The 17,417-nt window shown below is 42.9% G+C and overlaps 1 protein-coding gene across 9 annotated transcripts in view; it reads left to right on the top strand.

The window, feature by feature from the left end:
* The window catches only part of LOC113989701 (dystrophin), a 553,659-nt gene extending 545,975 nt beyond the window's left edge, over positions 1-7,684 (top strand). For 4 of the 9 annotated variants that reach the window (XM_027724535.2, XM_027724552.2, XM_027724609.2 and 1 more), the window contains one exon: positions 5,262-7,684. In XM_027724535.2, the coding sequence (XP_027580336.1) occupies positions 5,262-5,359 (98 nt within the window). In that variant the 3' untranslated portion in view covers positions 5,360-7,684. The remainder of the gene's footprint in view (positions 1-5,261) is intronic. The other 5 variants (XM_027724569.2, XM_027724544.2, XM_027724595.2 and 2 more) reach the window with 2 other exon arrangements.
* Positions 7,685-17,417: the final 9,733 nt, after the last annotated feature.

Genomic DNA, 17,417 nt, shown 5'->3' with positions numbered 1-17,417 from the left:
TTGAGGTGTAAGATCTTTGGTACAGATTAAGTCTGTCTTCAAATGGCTGGTCCTCTCATATGGATCAAAAAAGAGTGCTTGGGATGACATCAACAGACTGCACCAGTCCAGAAATTTTATGTAAATTATTTCACATTAAGCCCTGCATTTTCTCGGCTCATACACTGAGAATTTTTCTCCAATTCAGCAAAACATGACATTGATTTCCACTATCCTCATTCATAATTATGCATATTATTCAAAAAAAGCTTCTGATGCAGAGGGCGCACTTGGTACAATTAATTAAAAAAAAAAAAATTGGCGTGTTCTACCCAGTCAGATTCCAGCAGCTTAACCCTGAAAATCTGACTTGAGTGAATCACTCATCACTCTCCCGCTGAGTTTGTGCTCACTAACTGTTCCAGAGGAGCCTTAGCAACTTGCAGAGCTGAATATATAACTCAATTGTCCACCTACTTATGAAGTATGAGCTAAGGTATAGGACAGCTTTTGTACTATGTGTGAATCTATTTGTGCAAAGGCAGATCATGTGGTTTTAAACCCACCTGGCCAAGTTCTGATCTTATTACTCACATTAGGTATTGTCTTCATGTGTAATCCCATGGATTTGGTATCATTACTCAGTATGAATAAGGGTATCAAAATCCAAACGACCAACAGGAAGGATTTTTCTTTTGTCAGGGAAGGGTTAGAAATCTGTGATGCTGAAAAAGGCCCTGCATTGTGTTGGGGTTTCTTAATTTACTTTCTATCCACTCTTTCCAGTCTGAATGCTCCACATATATTTCTCTGACAAGCTGTAGGATAACATTGGTATTCCATTACTGTGCCCCCACCCACGGGCCTTAATTCTGTTAGAATCTCTAAAGCAAATTCAGCAAATGTGAAACACATCATTCTATGTGTGACCAGAAGTGATGTAGTTAATGTCTACAGAAATAGGTGTCTTCTGCTTTCCAAGCAAATGCAGCTGTGGTTTTTATATGTTGAAGTTAATACTGTCCATGTCCATTTTGAGCTTTATTGCTGCATTTCAATGTGTGTGCTAGTTTTTTTCTTTCACAGCAGCATTTTTCAACCTTTTAGTGCCCCAAGCACGGAGAAGACTTTTTCAGCTTTAGTGTTTAAAAAAAAAAAAAAAAAAAAAGTAATTAATACTTTCTTTGATGGCATTACTTTAGAAATATGAATAATAATGGAGAACTGATCCGTATTTTTCTAAGTGCTTTTAGGACAGTATTTTTCTCATTTGCTTCTTAATTAAAAATGTCAATGTCCTATGTTTTTAGTATTGGAGAGAGCCAGTAAGCAGCATTCAATAGAAGCAGCAGAGCTCTATGGAAACAGCCAGTGAATTCTGAGCCCTTATTTAGGTAACAGACATTACAGAAAGGGGTGCATTCCTTGCACATGCAGTACCAGGAGATTATCGTATATTTTGTTCTCAGCTGTTTGCAGTCTGGATTAACCTGGCTGTTAATCTCTTCTCCAATAGAGGCAAAAAAAAGCTACTGGCAGTGCAGTGACACCCAGCTGAGGGTCCACCAGTTGTATGGCTGGGACACAGCTGTATCATCCACTCCTCTGGCCCATTCTGCCATCCCATGGCTGTCCTGGAGACTGTGGTCCCCAGGCTACTGCACTTTACAGCCCAGCTATTAACATAAACTGCAGTCAGCAGTGGTTTATGGTCATGCTCTGAGCTGTAAACTCAGATGGCTCAGGAGAAGACACAAAATTGTTCAGGTTTTGTGCAGAGGAAATTAAGAGCTGTGTGGAGAGGGAGTGTGGATGTTGTGGGGGACAGGGAGTCATATCTCCTTAATCACCCAGCATGTCTCTGTGCAGCTTTTGAGGGGAGAGACTGGATTCAAAGCATGGTTATTTAAAAAATACAGCATCACTTAACAAAGAAAAAAATATTACTGGACATTTCTGTAATTTTTGTGTATCAGAAAGTACCTAGGGATTCCTGAATGCATAAGGAGTTCTTGGCTTGTGTTTCAATTACCTGAACAATTTAGCAGTTTGTATCTACTGTGGCATACTTCTAAAAGGCTTTTTTTATATGTTTTTGGTTGAAGTTATCCTTTCTCACCTTGCCTCTTTCTGACAGAACAAAATAGTATTAACAAATACTAATTTTTTCTGATGATGGGGTTTAGCAGTTTGGGTTGCTCTGAAAGGATGACCACTCTTCCTGAGCTGGGAATGAGTGGTATTGGAAACCCTGAAGAGCTGTAGAGTCCCATTGTTGTTTCTAGAAACAACAGATGACAACAAATCTGAATGAGAGACCATAACCCCACAAGCAGCCCTGTCTCTCACAGCTGGCAAGCCAGCTATAACCTCACTCTGGTTATACCAGGGTTATTCTGATAAAGCCATGTCAGAGTCTCAGGTAAGTAGAGCAGCCCAGGGGCAGTTACCTTCCTGTTTGCATAAACATCTCCCATATATATGTTCTTGCTTTCATATGACTTTGTCAGATTCTCACTTTTTGTGGTGTAATTTGCTGGATTGATCTCAGCCTGCATGATGCCAGTGAGAGAGATTATCCCTTACATCTAAAATACATGTGGTAGGATACATTTATTTTAAAGTAAACTATATTTTGACCAAAACTTGTCAGGAATTTTTCATACTCGGTTACTTGTCGTGGTGATGAGCAAATTACAAGTTTTTGCTTAGGATGAATAGGGTGGCTATACTGTAATGATTTATGGATGAAATTGCTAGTTGGTGCATCTGTTTCTCTGTGCATTAGTGCAATTAGCAAACTGTCACCAGATTAGAAGCAAGTATTGCTTTGTATCGATATCTGGCAAACTGTGCCACACATAGCACAGCTCGCTGTTGAATGGGCAGCTTGCTGAATAGCTGTCATTTAGATCCAGCCCAGTTTTGAGTAATGAAGGCTACATTTAAAAAAAAAAAAATCTAACAACTTTAAAAAAGAGTATTTGAATGTAGAAGGTGGTAGTAGTTTTCCAGAAGAAAAAAACCTCTGGGGTTGTTCAGCCTGGAGAAGAGTAGGTTTCAGGGAGACCTCATTGTGCCAGTACCGTAAGGGGCTTATAAAAAAGGGAGGGAGAGGGACTTTTTATACAGGCAGATAAGTGATAGGACAAGGAGCAATGGTTTAAATAGAGGGGAGGTTTAGATTAGAGGTTAGGAAGAAACTCTCAGAGGGTGGTGAAGCACTGGAACAGGCTGCCCTGTTGTGGATGTCCCATCCCTTGAAGTGTTCAAGGCTGGGTTGGATGGGGCCCTGAGCAACCTGATCAATTGAACAGCATCCCTGCCCGTGGCAGGGAGGTTGGAACTAGATGGTCTTTAAGGTCCCTTCCAAGACAAACCATTCTCTGATTCTCTGAATGGTTCTCAGGTAATTTTTCTCTATTCCATAAATGCTGCTGAACTAATGTCACTCCCAGCTCTTTTTACTGTAGAAATGTCAATAGTGCATGAAAACCATAATATATGGGCATTCGGAAAAGGATGGTGAGTCTGATCTGCCACACAGGGAAGGTTCATTCCTGTCAGAGAAGACAGTTGTGTCAGGAGGGACACCCACGATGTAAGTGTGCAGTGGTAACAGTCAGGCTCTGGGACATTACAGAGAGAGACTGCATGAAAGGTGTATTCCTGGGTGCCCTGGTCATGTCCTTCCTTCATTTGGGTGCTCCTTCCTCAGTGACCATGGTGAGGACTCAGCATCCAGGCTCCTGCAAAGCATTTCTGGGAAGCAGAGTTGTGGGCAGGTGGCATTGCACCTCCCGTGTTTTTCCAGACAAGTGCTCTGTCACAAGTGCTCTCAGAGAGTAAATCAAACCCCCTCAGGCCACAGCAACATACAGTTTTATTTAGTAATACCTCACTTGTTATAAATGTTCAGTTGCTGACACTGCAGTGAGGGGTCTTCTTGAGTTGGAGGTCACGTGCACTTCTTTGCATCTAAAAAAATCTTTCTTCAGCAATTATTTTCTAACTCTTCTTTTAACTCGTTTATGTGTTTGGCCTCAACATCAGCCTGTGGCGATGAATTCAGTAATACAATTATGTGCTGTGTGGAATATAATTTCCTTCTGCTTGTTTTAAGACCTTCTGTCTGCTCATTCCTCTTTGTCCTTGCAAGAAATCTTGAGCATTCAGTCCTTGATTTCGGTGCTCATCTTATATGGTGACTAGATCTGTGTCATATTCCGTCTTCAGTCATACTTTTTTCAGGAGGGAGATTCCAGATGGGATTCAGCTGTTTAAAATGTGATATTTCTGTCATTTGAGGTGCCAGAAGGTATTTGAGACAATCATAGAAGGCTGAAAATCTGACAGAAGACTTGCAGGACACCCACACTCTTCTGAACAGAAGTGAGAGACAAGACAGGGTATGCCAGGGGCCTAAAATGGCAACTTTTGGCAATTTAATCTCCCTGTCTTCAAGTCTGTTTGGTCTCTAATTGTGATGAATCCATTCCTTACTGCCCATCAGTGTTGCTGCCTTTCCTTTCCATTGAAGCAGTGGTGACACAAATGTAAGAAGTTGCAGGTTTCATCTCCAGAATTGTACTGCATGTTTGTTTATCACTTCTGTGTAGGAGGTTTTGGTTATACCATCTTAGGACTTTAGAGTGGTTATGGGTGAGAAGAAATGTATAAGTGAATCACTGCACAGTAGTTAGTTGATAATTGTGGCATCTTTGTTTCTGCTGGACTGCTGTCTGAAAAGGAAAAGATATTTTAAAAATTATTGAATGAGCTGAGCTGCTTAGTTTGGTCATTATTATATGTCTGTGCAGGTATCCTGCTGGGAGCTCTTGGGTTTAATGATTTAGTTAATTACTGCTGATCTGTTTGTTTCTGGTTTTCTCCTTGATAGAACATTGAATGCTCAAACACTTTCAGCATCAGTCAGAAGCTTTTCTGTGATGTCAATGGACTTAATTGTTGCTTTTGGTGAACATTGATAATGATGATGCTTTATCACTGTGGGGGGTGATGGCTTATTGTCATCATGGTTTACCATAGCCATTCAAGCCAGTATTGCTGCTGAAGTGTACTGCAAACCTGGCAACCTTTGCTAACAACAACCTGTTGGACTCATCTGGGAGTCCACTTTTTGGGAAAAGTGCTCTGCAGTGTACTGCCCTGGGGATGGCGGCGAGCGGCACATGGAGAGTGATGGATCTGTAAAATGTTCCTACCAACACGCTGCCATGTCCTCTTTGTTTAATTTCCTCTTCTTTGAATTTCTTTTTCAGGCCACAATGTAGGGAGCCTTTTCCACATGGCAGACGACTTGGGAAGAGCGATGGAAACCTTAGTGACAGTGATGACCGACGACAAGGTGTTAGAATAGCAAGATGTGTTTTACAACTTCAGGCGTTCCGCATGGTTTTTATAATATTCATACTACAAAGAGGATTAGACTGTAAGAGTTTACAAGAAAACAAATCTATATTTTTGTGAAGGGTAGTGGTACTATACTGTAGATTTCAGTAGTTTCCTAAGTCTGTTACTGTTTTGTTAACAATGGCAGGTTTTACACGTCTATGCAATTGTACAAAAATTATAAGAAAACTACATGTAAAATCTTGATAGCTAAATAACTTGCCATTTCTTTATATGGAACGCATTTCGGGTTGTTTAAAAAAAATTTATAACAGTTATAATGAAAGATTGTAAACTAAAGTGTGCTTTATAAAAATAATTGTTTATAGAAACCCCCTTAAAAAAAACACAAAAAAAAATATACTGAGGCAGTGCATTTGTTTAGTTTCATTTCAGCTCTGTAACTGCATCAGAGAGATTCATGTCCTGTGTTCTTTTCCTTGCCTAATGAAAAGTAAAAAAAAAGTATTTCCTGAAGTGACACCAAAATGGCCAACTTACATTTCTCATTGGTTTTGTCTGACTAGGGCTGGCTTAAAAAAAAAAAAAAAAAGAAACACAAAACTGAACTTCCAATGAAGGTAGTTATGTCATATCTTTCCAATAAAATTAAGAATTACATGAATTACTGTCCTGCTTTCGGACAGCAACTAGCAATTACACAGCTAGTTTGCAATAATTAAATGAAAGAGCACATTACATGACAGAGCCTGCAAAAAAAATTAATTAAAAAAAAAAAAAAAGAAAAAACCCAGAAGAAAGAAAGAAAGGAAAGAATTTAATGAGCATCCTATGTGCCAGTGTTTCCTCTGCTAACTAAATTCCTGAATGCTGTTAGTAAAGGAACGTAGAAATTGCCTTACTGGTTTAAACTTTCAGAGCTCGGTGTCCGGTACCTGTGGCTGTGCTTCAGCAGGGGAGAAGTTCCCTCCTGACCCCCTCAAAGCATCACAGAGCATTGTCCAGCTCCCAGTGCTGTTAATGAGCATGAAGCTCCTCGATCCTCTGGACAGTACAACCAGAGCTTTCCGCAGTCCCGTGTCTCAGCCTGCTACAGCAGCCAGTCCCAAGGAGCTGTAATGCTGTGAGCAACCTTTGGGAAAGGCTGCACAAGAGTTACTGCTGTTCTCGCCCGCGTGTGGTGATCAGGTGAAGGTAGTCACACTGCTCCATGAGGTGTTTATCACCAAAACAAAGACCCTGGTCCTTTCTCCTTCCCTGTTTTTCTCTCTACAAGTAATCCTGCACAATTAACAATAACGTGAGGAAGAGAGGAACCGGTAGCAAAACAGATTAACCAGTTTGACTGCAGCTCGGGAGAGATTGGTTTGGGTATGAGGTGCTGTCAGCAAAAGCTTTACCACTTCATTTTCTTAACCAGCTTTTAATTTTACCTTAGAATACATAGAAATACACCATCTGACTTTATATTGCAAGAGTATAAAAAAATCTGTTACCTCTTCTTGTATGAATTGTAATTAAACTTGGGAAAGATTTTATTTTGAATGCTAGTTAACATTGAACATAGCTAGTCATGCTATTTCTACCTCACTTTGGTTTTGTGGTGTTCCTGACAATTATGTACGACAATGTTACATCCTCACCACGTGTCCATTGTGTGACCAGGTATCATCGTTTAAATAATAACAACGTTCATAATCTTTAAAAATAAGTACAATCCTCCCAAACCTCTGCTTTCCTAATAAAGAGCTTTTTTTAACACTTTATTAAAATAGGAACCCTCACTATTTCTCATGGCCTTTTTTAGCAGAAGGTTTAAATTGCGATTTGAGAAATGGGTTTCTTCTTTTTTTCCCCCCTTATATGTTAAACCTTCTCTTCAGAAAAAAAATGGAGGAAAAACAGATTGCACGATTGTTTTCATCAGGGTTTTGTTTTGTTTGTTTTACTTTAGTTTTGGAGTGAGTCTGTCAAAAAGTATTTAAAAAGTTGAAAGCTTTATTGCTGCTTTTTTAAGCATAATTTGGGAATTATTTCATATTCCTTATAATGACAAAATATTAAACTGTAAAACATAATCAGTGTAGTTGAAAACATAAATACCATATGGCATGTTATTACATCGTTACTCAGTACTGGTTTATTACTTGGATATCATAATATATTGTGTTTTAACACCCAACACTGTAACATTTACTAATTATTTTTATAAACTTCTGTTTTACTGCATTTTTTCACAACATACCAAATTTCACCAAATATATGCCTTACTATTGTATTATATACTGCTTTACTGTGTATATCAATAAAGCACGCAATTATGTTATAAAAAGTGCAGCAGTTTTTGTTGTGGTTCAGCACTCACCCAGTGCATTCCCTTGCCAGCAGCATCTCAATGCCTCAGCTGTGAGGTTTTTCTCCCCTGCTGAAGTCTTGGGTTTATGCTCCCCAAGCTTTTAGGGGTTTGCCAGCCCCACACTTTCTGCCTCATCACAGGCAGGAGCTTCGGACCAGAATGATCTTCAGTGTTCAGTCCAGCACTTGTTAGTGTCCTTGCCACCAGGCATAATTCTGGGAAACCCCTCTCCTCTGGGGCTTCGGGAAGTGAATGTTCTCATCAGAGAGGATGGTCGCACATATTCTTTCTCATATCTAAGAAACATGTAGGTTTTGATACCCAGACTCCACTCAGCTGTGTCACATTGTTTTCTTTGATCTACTTTTTGGTGGTAGAAATAATATGATGAAAAATATTACAATACAAAGGCAAAACCAGCATATGTTTACCTATGATTTTGATAATGTGTTGAGGGAGAAGGTGAGAATTTCCTCATTTCATTCACTTGAGGAAATAAATATGCATCCCACATCTACTCTCCCAGACTCAGGTTACTCTGGATTCACTCCTACATAAGTGAATCAGTGTGTCTTGCTGTACTCAAGTCTTCCCTGAAGATTACACAATCCACAAAGCACAGCAGCCCCCAGTGATGACTCCTGTTGAATTCAATTAAGCAAGAGGGAGGATAACTTCTCTCATTTCTCCCACGCCCACAGCCCCATTATTTACAACTCCTAACATCCATCAATAAAGTGGTGTTTTGAATGGCTCCTAGGAATGTTTTCTTTATATAAGTTCAGGTGAAATATCCTCCTTATTGTAAGGACAAGGCTGTTTACTGGTCAGTGTGTTTCCTTGGCTCTCTGGGCAGAAGGGAAGACTAGTTCTCTTTTATTTTGGCTGCCTTGTTAACATGATGCCATTTACTCATAGACTCCATAGTCTTTTCTCTACCTTTTCAATAGATAGATAGCTAGATGATGGAAATCCTGAGGTCCTGATAGCCAGGTCAGCAATACTGGGGGTGGGATATTCCCTTCCCATTGAGGCCAAACATCTCCTCTGCTCCCCACTGCCCATCATGGTAAAAGACCTTCACAGCTCAGGGCAGCACATGCAGGGCATCTTCTGCTGCACAGCCCCTGATTGCCACCTCTCAGCCCAACCACTGCTGCCCAGCCCAGCCCTCAGCTTCCTGCTAGAGTTCAGGAGCCCAGCACCCCCTGCCTGCTCCGTGGGGCTGTGTGGGCAGCAATGCCTGCTCTGCTGCAGTGATGGGGCAGGAGAAGTCAAGGAGGGAAGCAGCTGACATGGGAAGAAAACCAAACTTGTCTTTTCAGTTAGGGTGGGGGGAAAGAGGGAAAGCAATGACATACAAGATGGAGAAAAGGTGTAATTCACTCCGTGGTGGTGCCTGCTGAGAGCATCCCCGGCCTCATTTGGCTGGATATGCGCAGCGGGCAAAGTGCCATGGACTGCTGGATGAAGTGCTTGTGCTTCCAAGCCCACCCACATGCAACCAGCAATAGCTGCTTGCTCTTCTTTCCCAGTGGCAGCTTCGAAGCTACTATTATGTTACAGCTGATGTCAGTTTTACATCAGGTGCCCTGCAGTGAAGAACAACTGTGCAAGGTGGGGATGAAGTACTGACATCCTGCATGGACCTGATCTACCCCTCCTTGCAAAGGTGCAGGAGCAGCAGGAGCATCCTGGTGCCCAGCCCCACACTCAGGCCCTGGCGGCATTTCACTGGCTATGACCCATTTTGGCTCCCTGTGGGCACATGTGTGCAGTCAGGCTGAAAACCAATAAATCTCCCTCTTCTTGAGAGGATTTCACTGGGAATTTGTTTCAGCTCAGAGCAAGCATATCAACTTGCTAGAAAGTACCATAAATCTGTGCAAGAAAAATGGGCCTGCTGAGACCAACTAAGGTGTAACACTTCCATACATGAACCCCATAAGCTGATAATGCTGCTTACCAGCTGAGGAAGATGACTGCAGTACGTAGGTAGTAACTCATAAAGCCCAAAACTTGTTTTTAAAGCACCTGTGGTTAAGGGAGGGATGAGAGGTAAGGAAATCTTGTAGCTGTACAAGTGAATTGTGGGGCTTCAAAAATACCCAGAGCTGCTCTTTCAGCCTATTTCCTAAACCCCTACTGCTTGCCAACCCAAGGCTTGTATTAGTCACTTGGTAATTGTTTACCAGGTGTAAAGACTTTCTGTTGTTATTATCTGTGCATTACAGTGGAGATGCCATTTATTCAATAGCTGGCACATGCCTTTTGCTAGCTGTGTCCAAGCAAGTTCTTCCTGTTTGCTGACATAAGCAACCCACTACTTCTAAGACTTTCCTCTCTCTCTCACACCCCTCTAGGTACACATGCACACATACAGGAAAGAAAGAACAACAAAGCAATCTTTCATTGTCTTTCCTGCTGAATGGAAGAGATTGTTTTTTCTCCACAAAATCATCTCCGGGAATAAGAGCATCCTCATTGGTATGTCCATATTTTCAACAAGTGCCTAAAAAAAAAAAAAGGAAGTTTTTTATATTTCATAGTAGGAAACCAGGAAATGATGTTAATTTGCTCAGCATTGCCCTACTTTTTTCCCTTCACACAAATTCTATCTGATGACCCAAACCAACAACATAGAGGGCCGTTTTGCACGTATAATGTCTTTCAGAGCATTAAAAACAATATTAAATAAGATGAGATTCTTTGAGAATGCGTTATTTTATTAAGTCAACGACTAGTTCAGTAAATACATCAATTAGACCTCCATGAGGCTGTAAAAAGATTGTTTGGCCCCTGGCATACATGAACTTCCCACTTCTTCATGCCTATCTGCCATGAAGCTGCCATCAGCATGTCCACATCTTCCAGCTGACACAGCTCTCTGCTCACCCCTCTGCTGTGTGCAAGGGAGAGCCGCATCCCCTGCTCGCTTCCAAAGTCGTGCTCCCACCTCAGCAAGATGAAAGCTCTTTCCATTCTGGCTCAGAAGCAAACTGACGAGCAGCTGACCTGTGAGGCAGCTGGGGAGCACGGCAGTGGCAAAGGTTTCTGGTGAGGTTGAGGACTACACCAGGTCAGGCCTTGCGTGGTCGTTCAGGGGACAAGAGAGGCACAGTGAAACCCCAAGGTATTTGTGGGAACAGAGTCAAGTGTTGTGCATACAGGGAGATACCCATAAGAGTATTTTTATCCACTGGTGGTGTTGCAACATAATGTCAGGTTAGAGCAATTTCAAAACAGGTACCATGTCCCAAAATAAGAATAAAACTCTTCAATTAAAACTGTTCAGACTCCTTGCTGTTCAGTTTGCATTACATAAAGATGCCCTTCCTGATGATCTATGGTGGACTAGTACATAATCAAAAATACCATCATGAGAGGATTTTTACTTCTGCATCTGGGTAATTTTTAGTTGTGCCTCATTCACCAGACAAATGGGTTTATTTTAACACTGATGTAGGAGATGCTTCTTTTCGCTCAGAAGATTAATGGCAGTTGCCAGCATAATTCCCTGCTGCATCCCACAGTGAATGTTTAGATAAAGGCTGCAACCAGCTGCAGGTGATAAGACATGAAACTACTGGGGTTTTTCCTACCAACCACAAATATGTGCTTAGAAATTCATGGTCTCAGGAAAATATGAGGTATGTTAGAATAAATTCTAGATACATGAATATATACCAATATGCACACAGACAGACAGAGGCATGAAACACACATCTTCCTGTGTGACACACACGCACACTCAGACATGCACGCACAAGCCCTTTGCTGAGCTAAGCCTGTGAACCATTCGGTTGTGTCAAAATAGATAAAGCCTGACAATGTGCATTATTTCAGCTTTATTTTAAATTGTAACAGCCTGTGGTTTGCAGCATCAGAGCAGTATTTTGTTCAGCAGTTGCTGAAGTTTCTTCGGGAATTTTGATTCCTAAGGAAAGTGGCTGTAAGCATATTGGATCTGTGTAACTTCTTCTTTTGTTGTTCTTCTGAAACACCTGGCAGAGCTGGCATGGCCTTTCAGCCTTGGCAGAAGGTAATAAAGGCATCAAGCCTATAACTTAGCTTCTTTCATCTTTTTTTTTCACCCTATATTTTTAACCTCACTGGTAAACTCAGAGCCTTCCTTCAGCAAGACCTTGCAGGCAGACAAATGCCACTAAGTCTTTCAATGACTTATTGTACAGGTGTTTTTTTCTACCCGTTTTTTGCTGGCTTCCTCTCCTACATTAAGAAAACTTATAAGTCAAAACAGCACATTAGGGGAAAAGACCATTTGCATCTTTAAGTCTTTTAACTGCAAGTACCCACATGAAACCCCAGAGTTCCCTATTTTAGTATTTTTTATACTGCAAAGCTGCAACACTGTTAGTGCCTGTAGGCTTTTATCAGATGCTGTGAGCACAGTACACGGGAGTCTCTACTCCACAGTTTTTTCAGTATATAAGGATTCCTTAAAAGTTCTCTAATCCTTAGGATGCTCATCCTCTCCCAACAAAAATATGTTGACTTCTACTGTGCAGTCACTTTGCAGTCATTTTTTGCTTCTGATGTCCTGACCTGGTTCCCCACAGTCCCTGGCAACCCCTCCTCTGCGGTGCTGGATGACTGAAGCCAGTCCTGGCTGTACCCTCAGGCACTTCCCTCTCCCGCCCAGACTGCCTATACCCATCCTCACCTCCAATCCCATCCCACACTGCCCCCATGCTTCAGACTCAAGTGCAGCAGAATGGAATGGAGCCCCAGCGCCAACTCCACCTCCCACCAGCTTCGTCCCCCCTCAGTGTAAGGAATGCCCCACTCCTGTCCCCTTCCTGCACAAGCAGCTGCCAAAATGTCCCACAATTGAAGTCACCCCGAGTTCCCCATCAGGCACTGACACCTGTGGGGCTGTGCACACCTCAGCCTCATTACACCCCTTTCCCCTCATGTTTTTAACAAACCCCATGAATGACATCTGACCACAAACCTGATCTTCCCTTCCAGGGCAATGCATTTGCTCAACACTCCGGGTTGTCTTTCCTCCTGATGAGGTTTTTATTCCCCTCTACTAATTTCCCTACTGAGTCTCATTTTTTCATGCTCCATTAACATTTTCCTTTGTGCCACTTCTAATACACAGCTTTACTTACAGAGCAGGCTCTCTACCTCCGGCCCCCATCTCCCATTCCTGCTTGGGCTCCCCACTTGCTCTCCATACACTTAGGAATGTGTGTAGGGACCAGGTAGGCCTGGAGTCCCATATATGCCTTGCAACCTTGGACTGGATTTTCTGTCTTTTCTTACTCTTGGCATCTCTAACACTGAAGACTTTCAGTGAGAATCTCCTTTTTTTTAATGCACCAATGCAGAAGATTATTACAGTCCGTATAGGAAGGTATATTGGTTCTCCTTTGATTGTTTGGGTGGAGTTTTCGCTTCTTTTGTTTCTTTAAAAGTTCGGGGGGATTTTTTTTTTTAAGAACAGGAGTTGTCACCTTGATTGCTGGTGGAATTTGTGTTGGCCACATGACCAATAAGGCTGCATAACCCCCATGAACCGAGACTCCCAAAGGCAGCCCAAAGGACTCTGCTTCCAAAGGGGGCTGCTCATGTCCTGTGAAGGCAATTCACTCGAGTGGCCTATTTTCTTTTTATTTTTAAAGAGATAAACACTCAAAGTCATTATCGACGTCTGTACCTCAAAGAACAGCTTACTGCAGATCAAGCAGCCAAACCTGAAATAAGTTACTTAGGGAATTAGGCACTAAATGCATCTCATTTTGCAGCTTACTTACACCCATCCCTCAGCACTGAGGGGTTTAGGAGGTGTGATCTCCAGCAGGCAAAGCCCATGGTGAAGAGCCCAGCTGGATAAATGTCAGGCATCAGCAGGTCTTGCTTGCTCGGGGCACGTGGGGACGGCCGTGACTGTTGCTACGGGCACCAGAGCAGAGAACGATGATAATGCCAAGGCAGACTGAGGGGAAAAGGGTAACGCAGGATATCTCCATTTCACTTACAAATATGGCTCCAAATTAGCTGCAGGGAGTAATTAATTACCTGTGAACAAAGTAATAATGATGGTTCTGTGGTTTAGAAGAAAACTCCTTGAGCAGAGACATCTTTGATTTTGCCTGCCATGAAAGGGATTTTTTTTTGCTTTTGTATGAGAATAGAAATCATGACCATGAAGGAATTCACATCAGCTATTGCTAAGGTAGCTGTTTCATTATGGCATGCATTACTTGGTATTATATTTTCCAGACTGTTGGCTATTGCGCTTGGATGGCCTTCCCACCCATTCCCCCCAGCCCCAATGGAAAAGGAGACATTTGCTCAGTTCCCCTGCACAGAGTTTTTCTCCAGCTAGGCTCTAAGTGATCCCAGCATTTTGATCCTTGCCTAGCACCTGCAGGATAACTTTCCTGACTTCCATCTGATTTATACAAATTATGACCTTTTTCCTTTTGCCTTCAGTCACAAATCACTCAACTTCCACAAAGAGCCAGCTGGGTGTGGCACAGCCTGCCAGCATCCCACAGAAGGAACAGAGCATTGGAATGCCTGTTGAGTCAGGGTTTACATTAACAAAGACATATTGCCCTACAGCTTCTCAGCTGCCAGTGCCAGGTGATAGCATTGCTGGTTGGGATCTTGCCTTTCCTTCCCTTCCTGCAGCTTCTTTTCACCTGGGAGTTACTCCTATGACCTGGCTGCAGCTGCACAGTGAGGTATGTGCTTCATGCACGCAAGTGCTTCACCTCTCGGGAACCTAAATACCAGAATAGACTTCTCTGTTGGGTCAGGGCTGTTCAAGAGCCTCCTTGTTCCTCCTCACCTCTTCCTCACCTTTGCACTGCTCTATTTAGGAAAAGAACAGCACAGAAGTGAGTCATTTCAAAAGGCCCTGTGGACCAGGGGAAGCTCAGTGGAAAGCCCCTCACTTCCCTCATTTATCCCATGCCATATCCTAGAGCCAAGAGTTTGCACTTGCCCTGGACTGTTCTGCCCTCTCCTGTAACATTTTAAGGGATAATGTGTATGGGATGATAACGGGACCTTTAGCCTCTGGGTAGAGTGAGGCTTCTGGCCTTCAGAAACTTTGCTCCTTCTTTCTGGGGAAGGAGCCTTAACCTAAGTTAATGATGCCACCTAAATTTGGCATTTCCTAAGTCTGGGCACCTAATAGTCTCACTTACAAAAGGAAGGTTATTGAAGTTAGTGCTCCTGCTCTTACTTCTTTCCCTTTTTCCTTCCCTCTCCCTGTTGTCCCTTCTGCATCAACCTGGAGCTGTGAGAACTTTGATCCTGAGCTGGGATAGCAGCATCACCCACACCCCTGAGCACTATACGCGGCTTTCTTGGCGCTGTCAGGACGAGCGTGTGACACCAAATAGCTCAGCTTCATAAAATCTGTTATGTTTGCACAAAGTGCCACCATGAGCAAGCTGTGCCTCCAGCAGATCTCAAACGATGGCACAAGAGTGTGCAGACAGCCACGGTCTCAAGCATAGTGCAGAGGAGAGGTGTCTGTACGTCTGTCCTGATGTCCTGCAGCTCCCATTTGCAATTCCACATGGCTCTGGTGAGCACTTTAATGGATGAGTGTAACAAACACTCAGGGAAGTGCTGAATGCTGTGAACTGGACGGTCACTTAACAAGCTGTAACATCCAGAGGAATGGAGAGCTGGATGTATATTTTGTGTGTCATTACTGCATAAGAAACTGACAAGTCCTGCGGGTGGGATTCATTATGTGCAGCACATTATCCTGTGACATGGAGAAGAGACACGGGATCATTCCCAAAATATCCTTCCCCACTGATAAATTGCAGCAAGCAGGTTGGAAGTTGCGCAGCGTGAAGGATAACCTACTTAGGATGAACACGTGCATGATGCTATCAGAAATATTGATGCAGTTACAGCCCTCATGAAGGGGCTGAGGAAAGGGTTATATCAAATCACAATTTGCAGAAGCACAGGGGAGACAGCAGGCTAGAAGCAAAGCCACCTCACATTTTCCCCAGGCTGGGCTTTTCCCTCAGCCCCAGGATATTCGTTTACTGCAGTCTCCATCCTCCCATGTAGTGCGAATACAAATATAGGAAAGATAGAATAGGGGAATACCTTTATGTTCAAATGGGTGCTGGAGGGGTGTGCATGTGTGCCAGTGCATGCCTAACTTTGGGAAGCCCCTGGCAGAGGTGCCTCCGTGTGATTAGACATACCTCAGGGAGATGGCACAGTAGGGCTTGGGGGGGATGAGACTTGGGGCATCCCTGGAACCAGGTCAGGCATTTGCACAGTGGAATTCAAATCTATTCTTCCCGGCAGTTCCTGGCACAAGTGAGGGATGAGGAGGATGCACAGGGGCAGCAAAGCACAGAGAGGACAGCTCATCAGTTGAGGTGATTTCGTTTACACGTGGCTCCAGGTGTTTCAGAAGATAATTTCGAGGTGGCACATGTGGTGGGGCACCTTGTTCAGCACTGTGCTTGCAGAAGGGGCTTCTTTAAGGCAGAAATATTTTAATTTATGAAAGGCTCATGTGGAGCTTTCCTGGCTGAGGCAGAAGTACAAGGCAACTGATGTTTTCCAAGGCAGTCATCCATTAACAGGTGATTTCACCATCCCTCCCTGAACTCTACAGCCCTCTGCTAAGCTCTGGTGCACATTGTTTCTGTAAGCACAAACCAGCATTTTAATTTTAAGCACTTGACAGTGTCATGGGTTTCACTTCAGTTGTTCTAACGTGCAGCAAGACCCCAGGTTTTACGCTGCCCTCTGGTGAAGGCAGCAAATAGTAATATAAAGAGGAAACAACCTGGAGCTTGACATTTCTCCTGGAATACAAAGGAAAGAAAGAGAGAAAGAGAGAAAGGGAGAAAGGAAGAGAGAGGAAAAGAGGGGAAAAGAGAGGAAAGAAAGAAAAGAAAGAAAGTGAGAAAGAAAGAAAAAAAGAAAGAGGGAGAGAAAGAGAGAGAAAGAGAAAGAAAGAAAGAAAGAAAAGAAAGATAAAAACTCTATGAAACAAAATAGGCATAAAATATCTCTGTTCCCCTCCAGTTAATATTTAATATGATGTATGGGTAGGATGCTGTACCAGTCTAAAGTGTGAATCCCTGACTGAGCACACTAAATGCAGCCGTACATGACAATCAAACCTGTCTGCACACAGTGAATATTCTCTTCAGTCACAGCTAAGCAAACAACAAATCTTTCTCTCTTCTGCAGCCAGACAAGTGCCTTTACTACACTTTGGTGATTGCACTGCAGTCTGCAAAGCAGTTGGGGGCACAGACGTGTCTGAAAGCAGCAGGGGTTATATAGAAATATATATATCTAATCAAACTTTTATTAACCCGTGGCCTTCCAGCTCAAAAAAGACACGATCGAACCAGCCATGATTTGCAACAGCTTCAGCCTCTGGACTGAGTGGAAAATCATTTGCAAAGTACTTCTGATTCTCTGTAAGGGATTTCATGATGTGCCAGCATTTACCAGAGGGCCTTGGGCAGCTTTGAGGGCTGCTCACTGTTTGCTGCCAGGAGGGGATGGCCAGGGGTGGCACTGGGACCAGGTATCCAGGGCTGTGCAGCACCTTCACTACCCACACTAACCCCTCCAGCTCCAGCTGGAATTCCTTGCTTTGTGTGATTGAAGTGGCTTTTAATTCCATTTCAGCTCAGCAAGGTGCCCAGCCAGGGGGAGGACAGCCCCT

Source organism: Pipra filicauda, unplaced genomic scaffold, assembly GCF_003945595.2.
Source record: "Pipra filicauda isolate LSUMZ 115617 unplaced genomic scaffold, ASM394559v2 scaffold284_size963001_pilon, whole genome shotgun sequence".
NCBI lineage: Eukaryota > Metazoa > Chordata > Aves > Passeriformes > Pipridae > Pipra > Pipra filicauda.
Note: the sequence above shows the minus strand (reverse complement) of the source record. Positions and strands in the feature narration are given on the sequence as shown.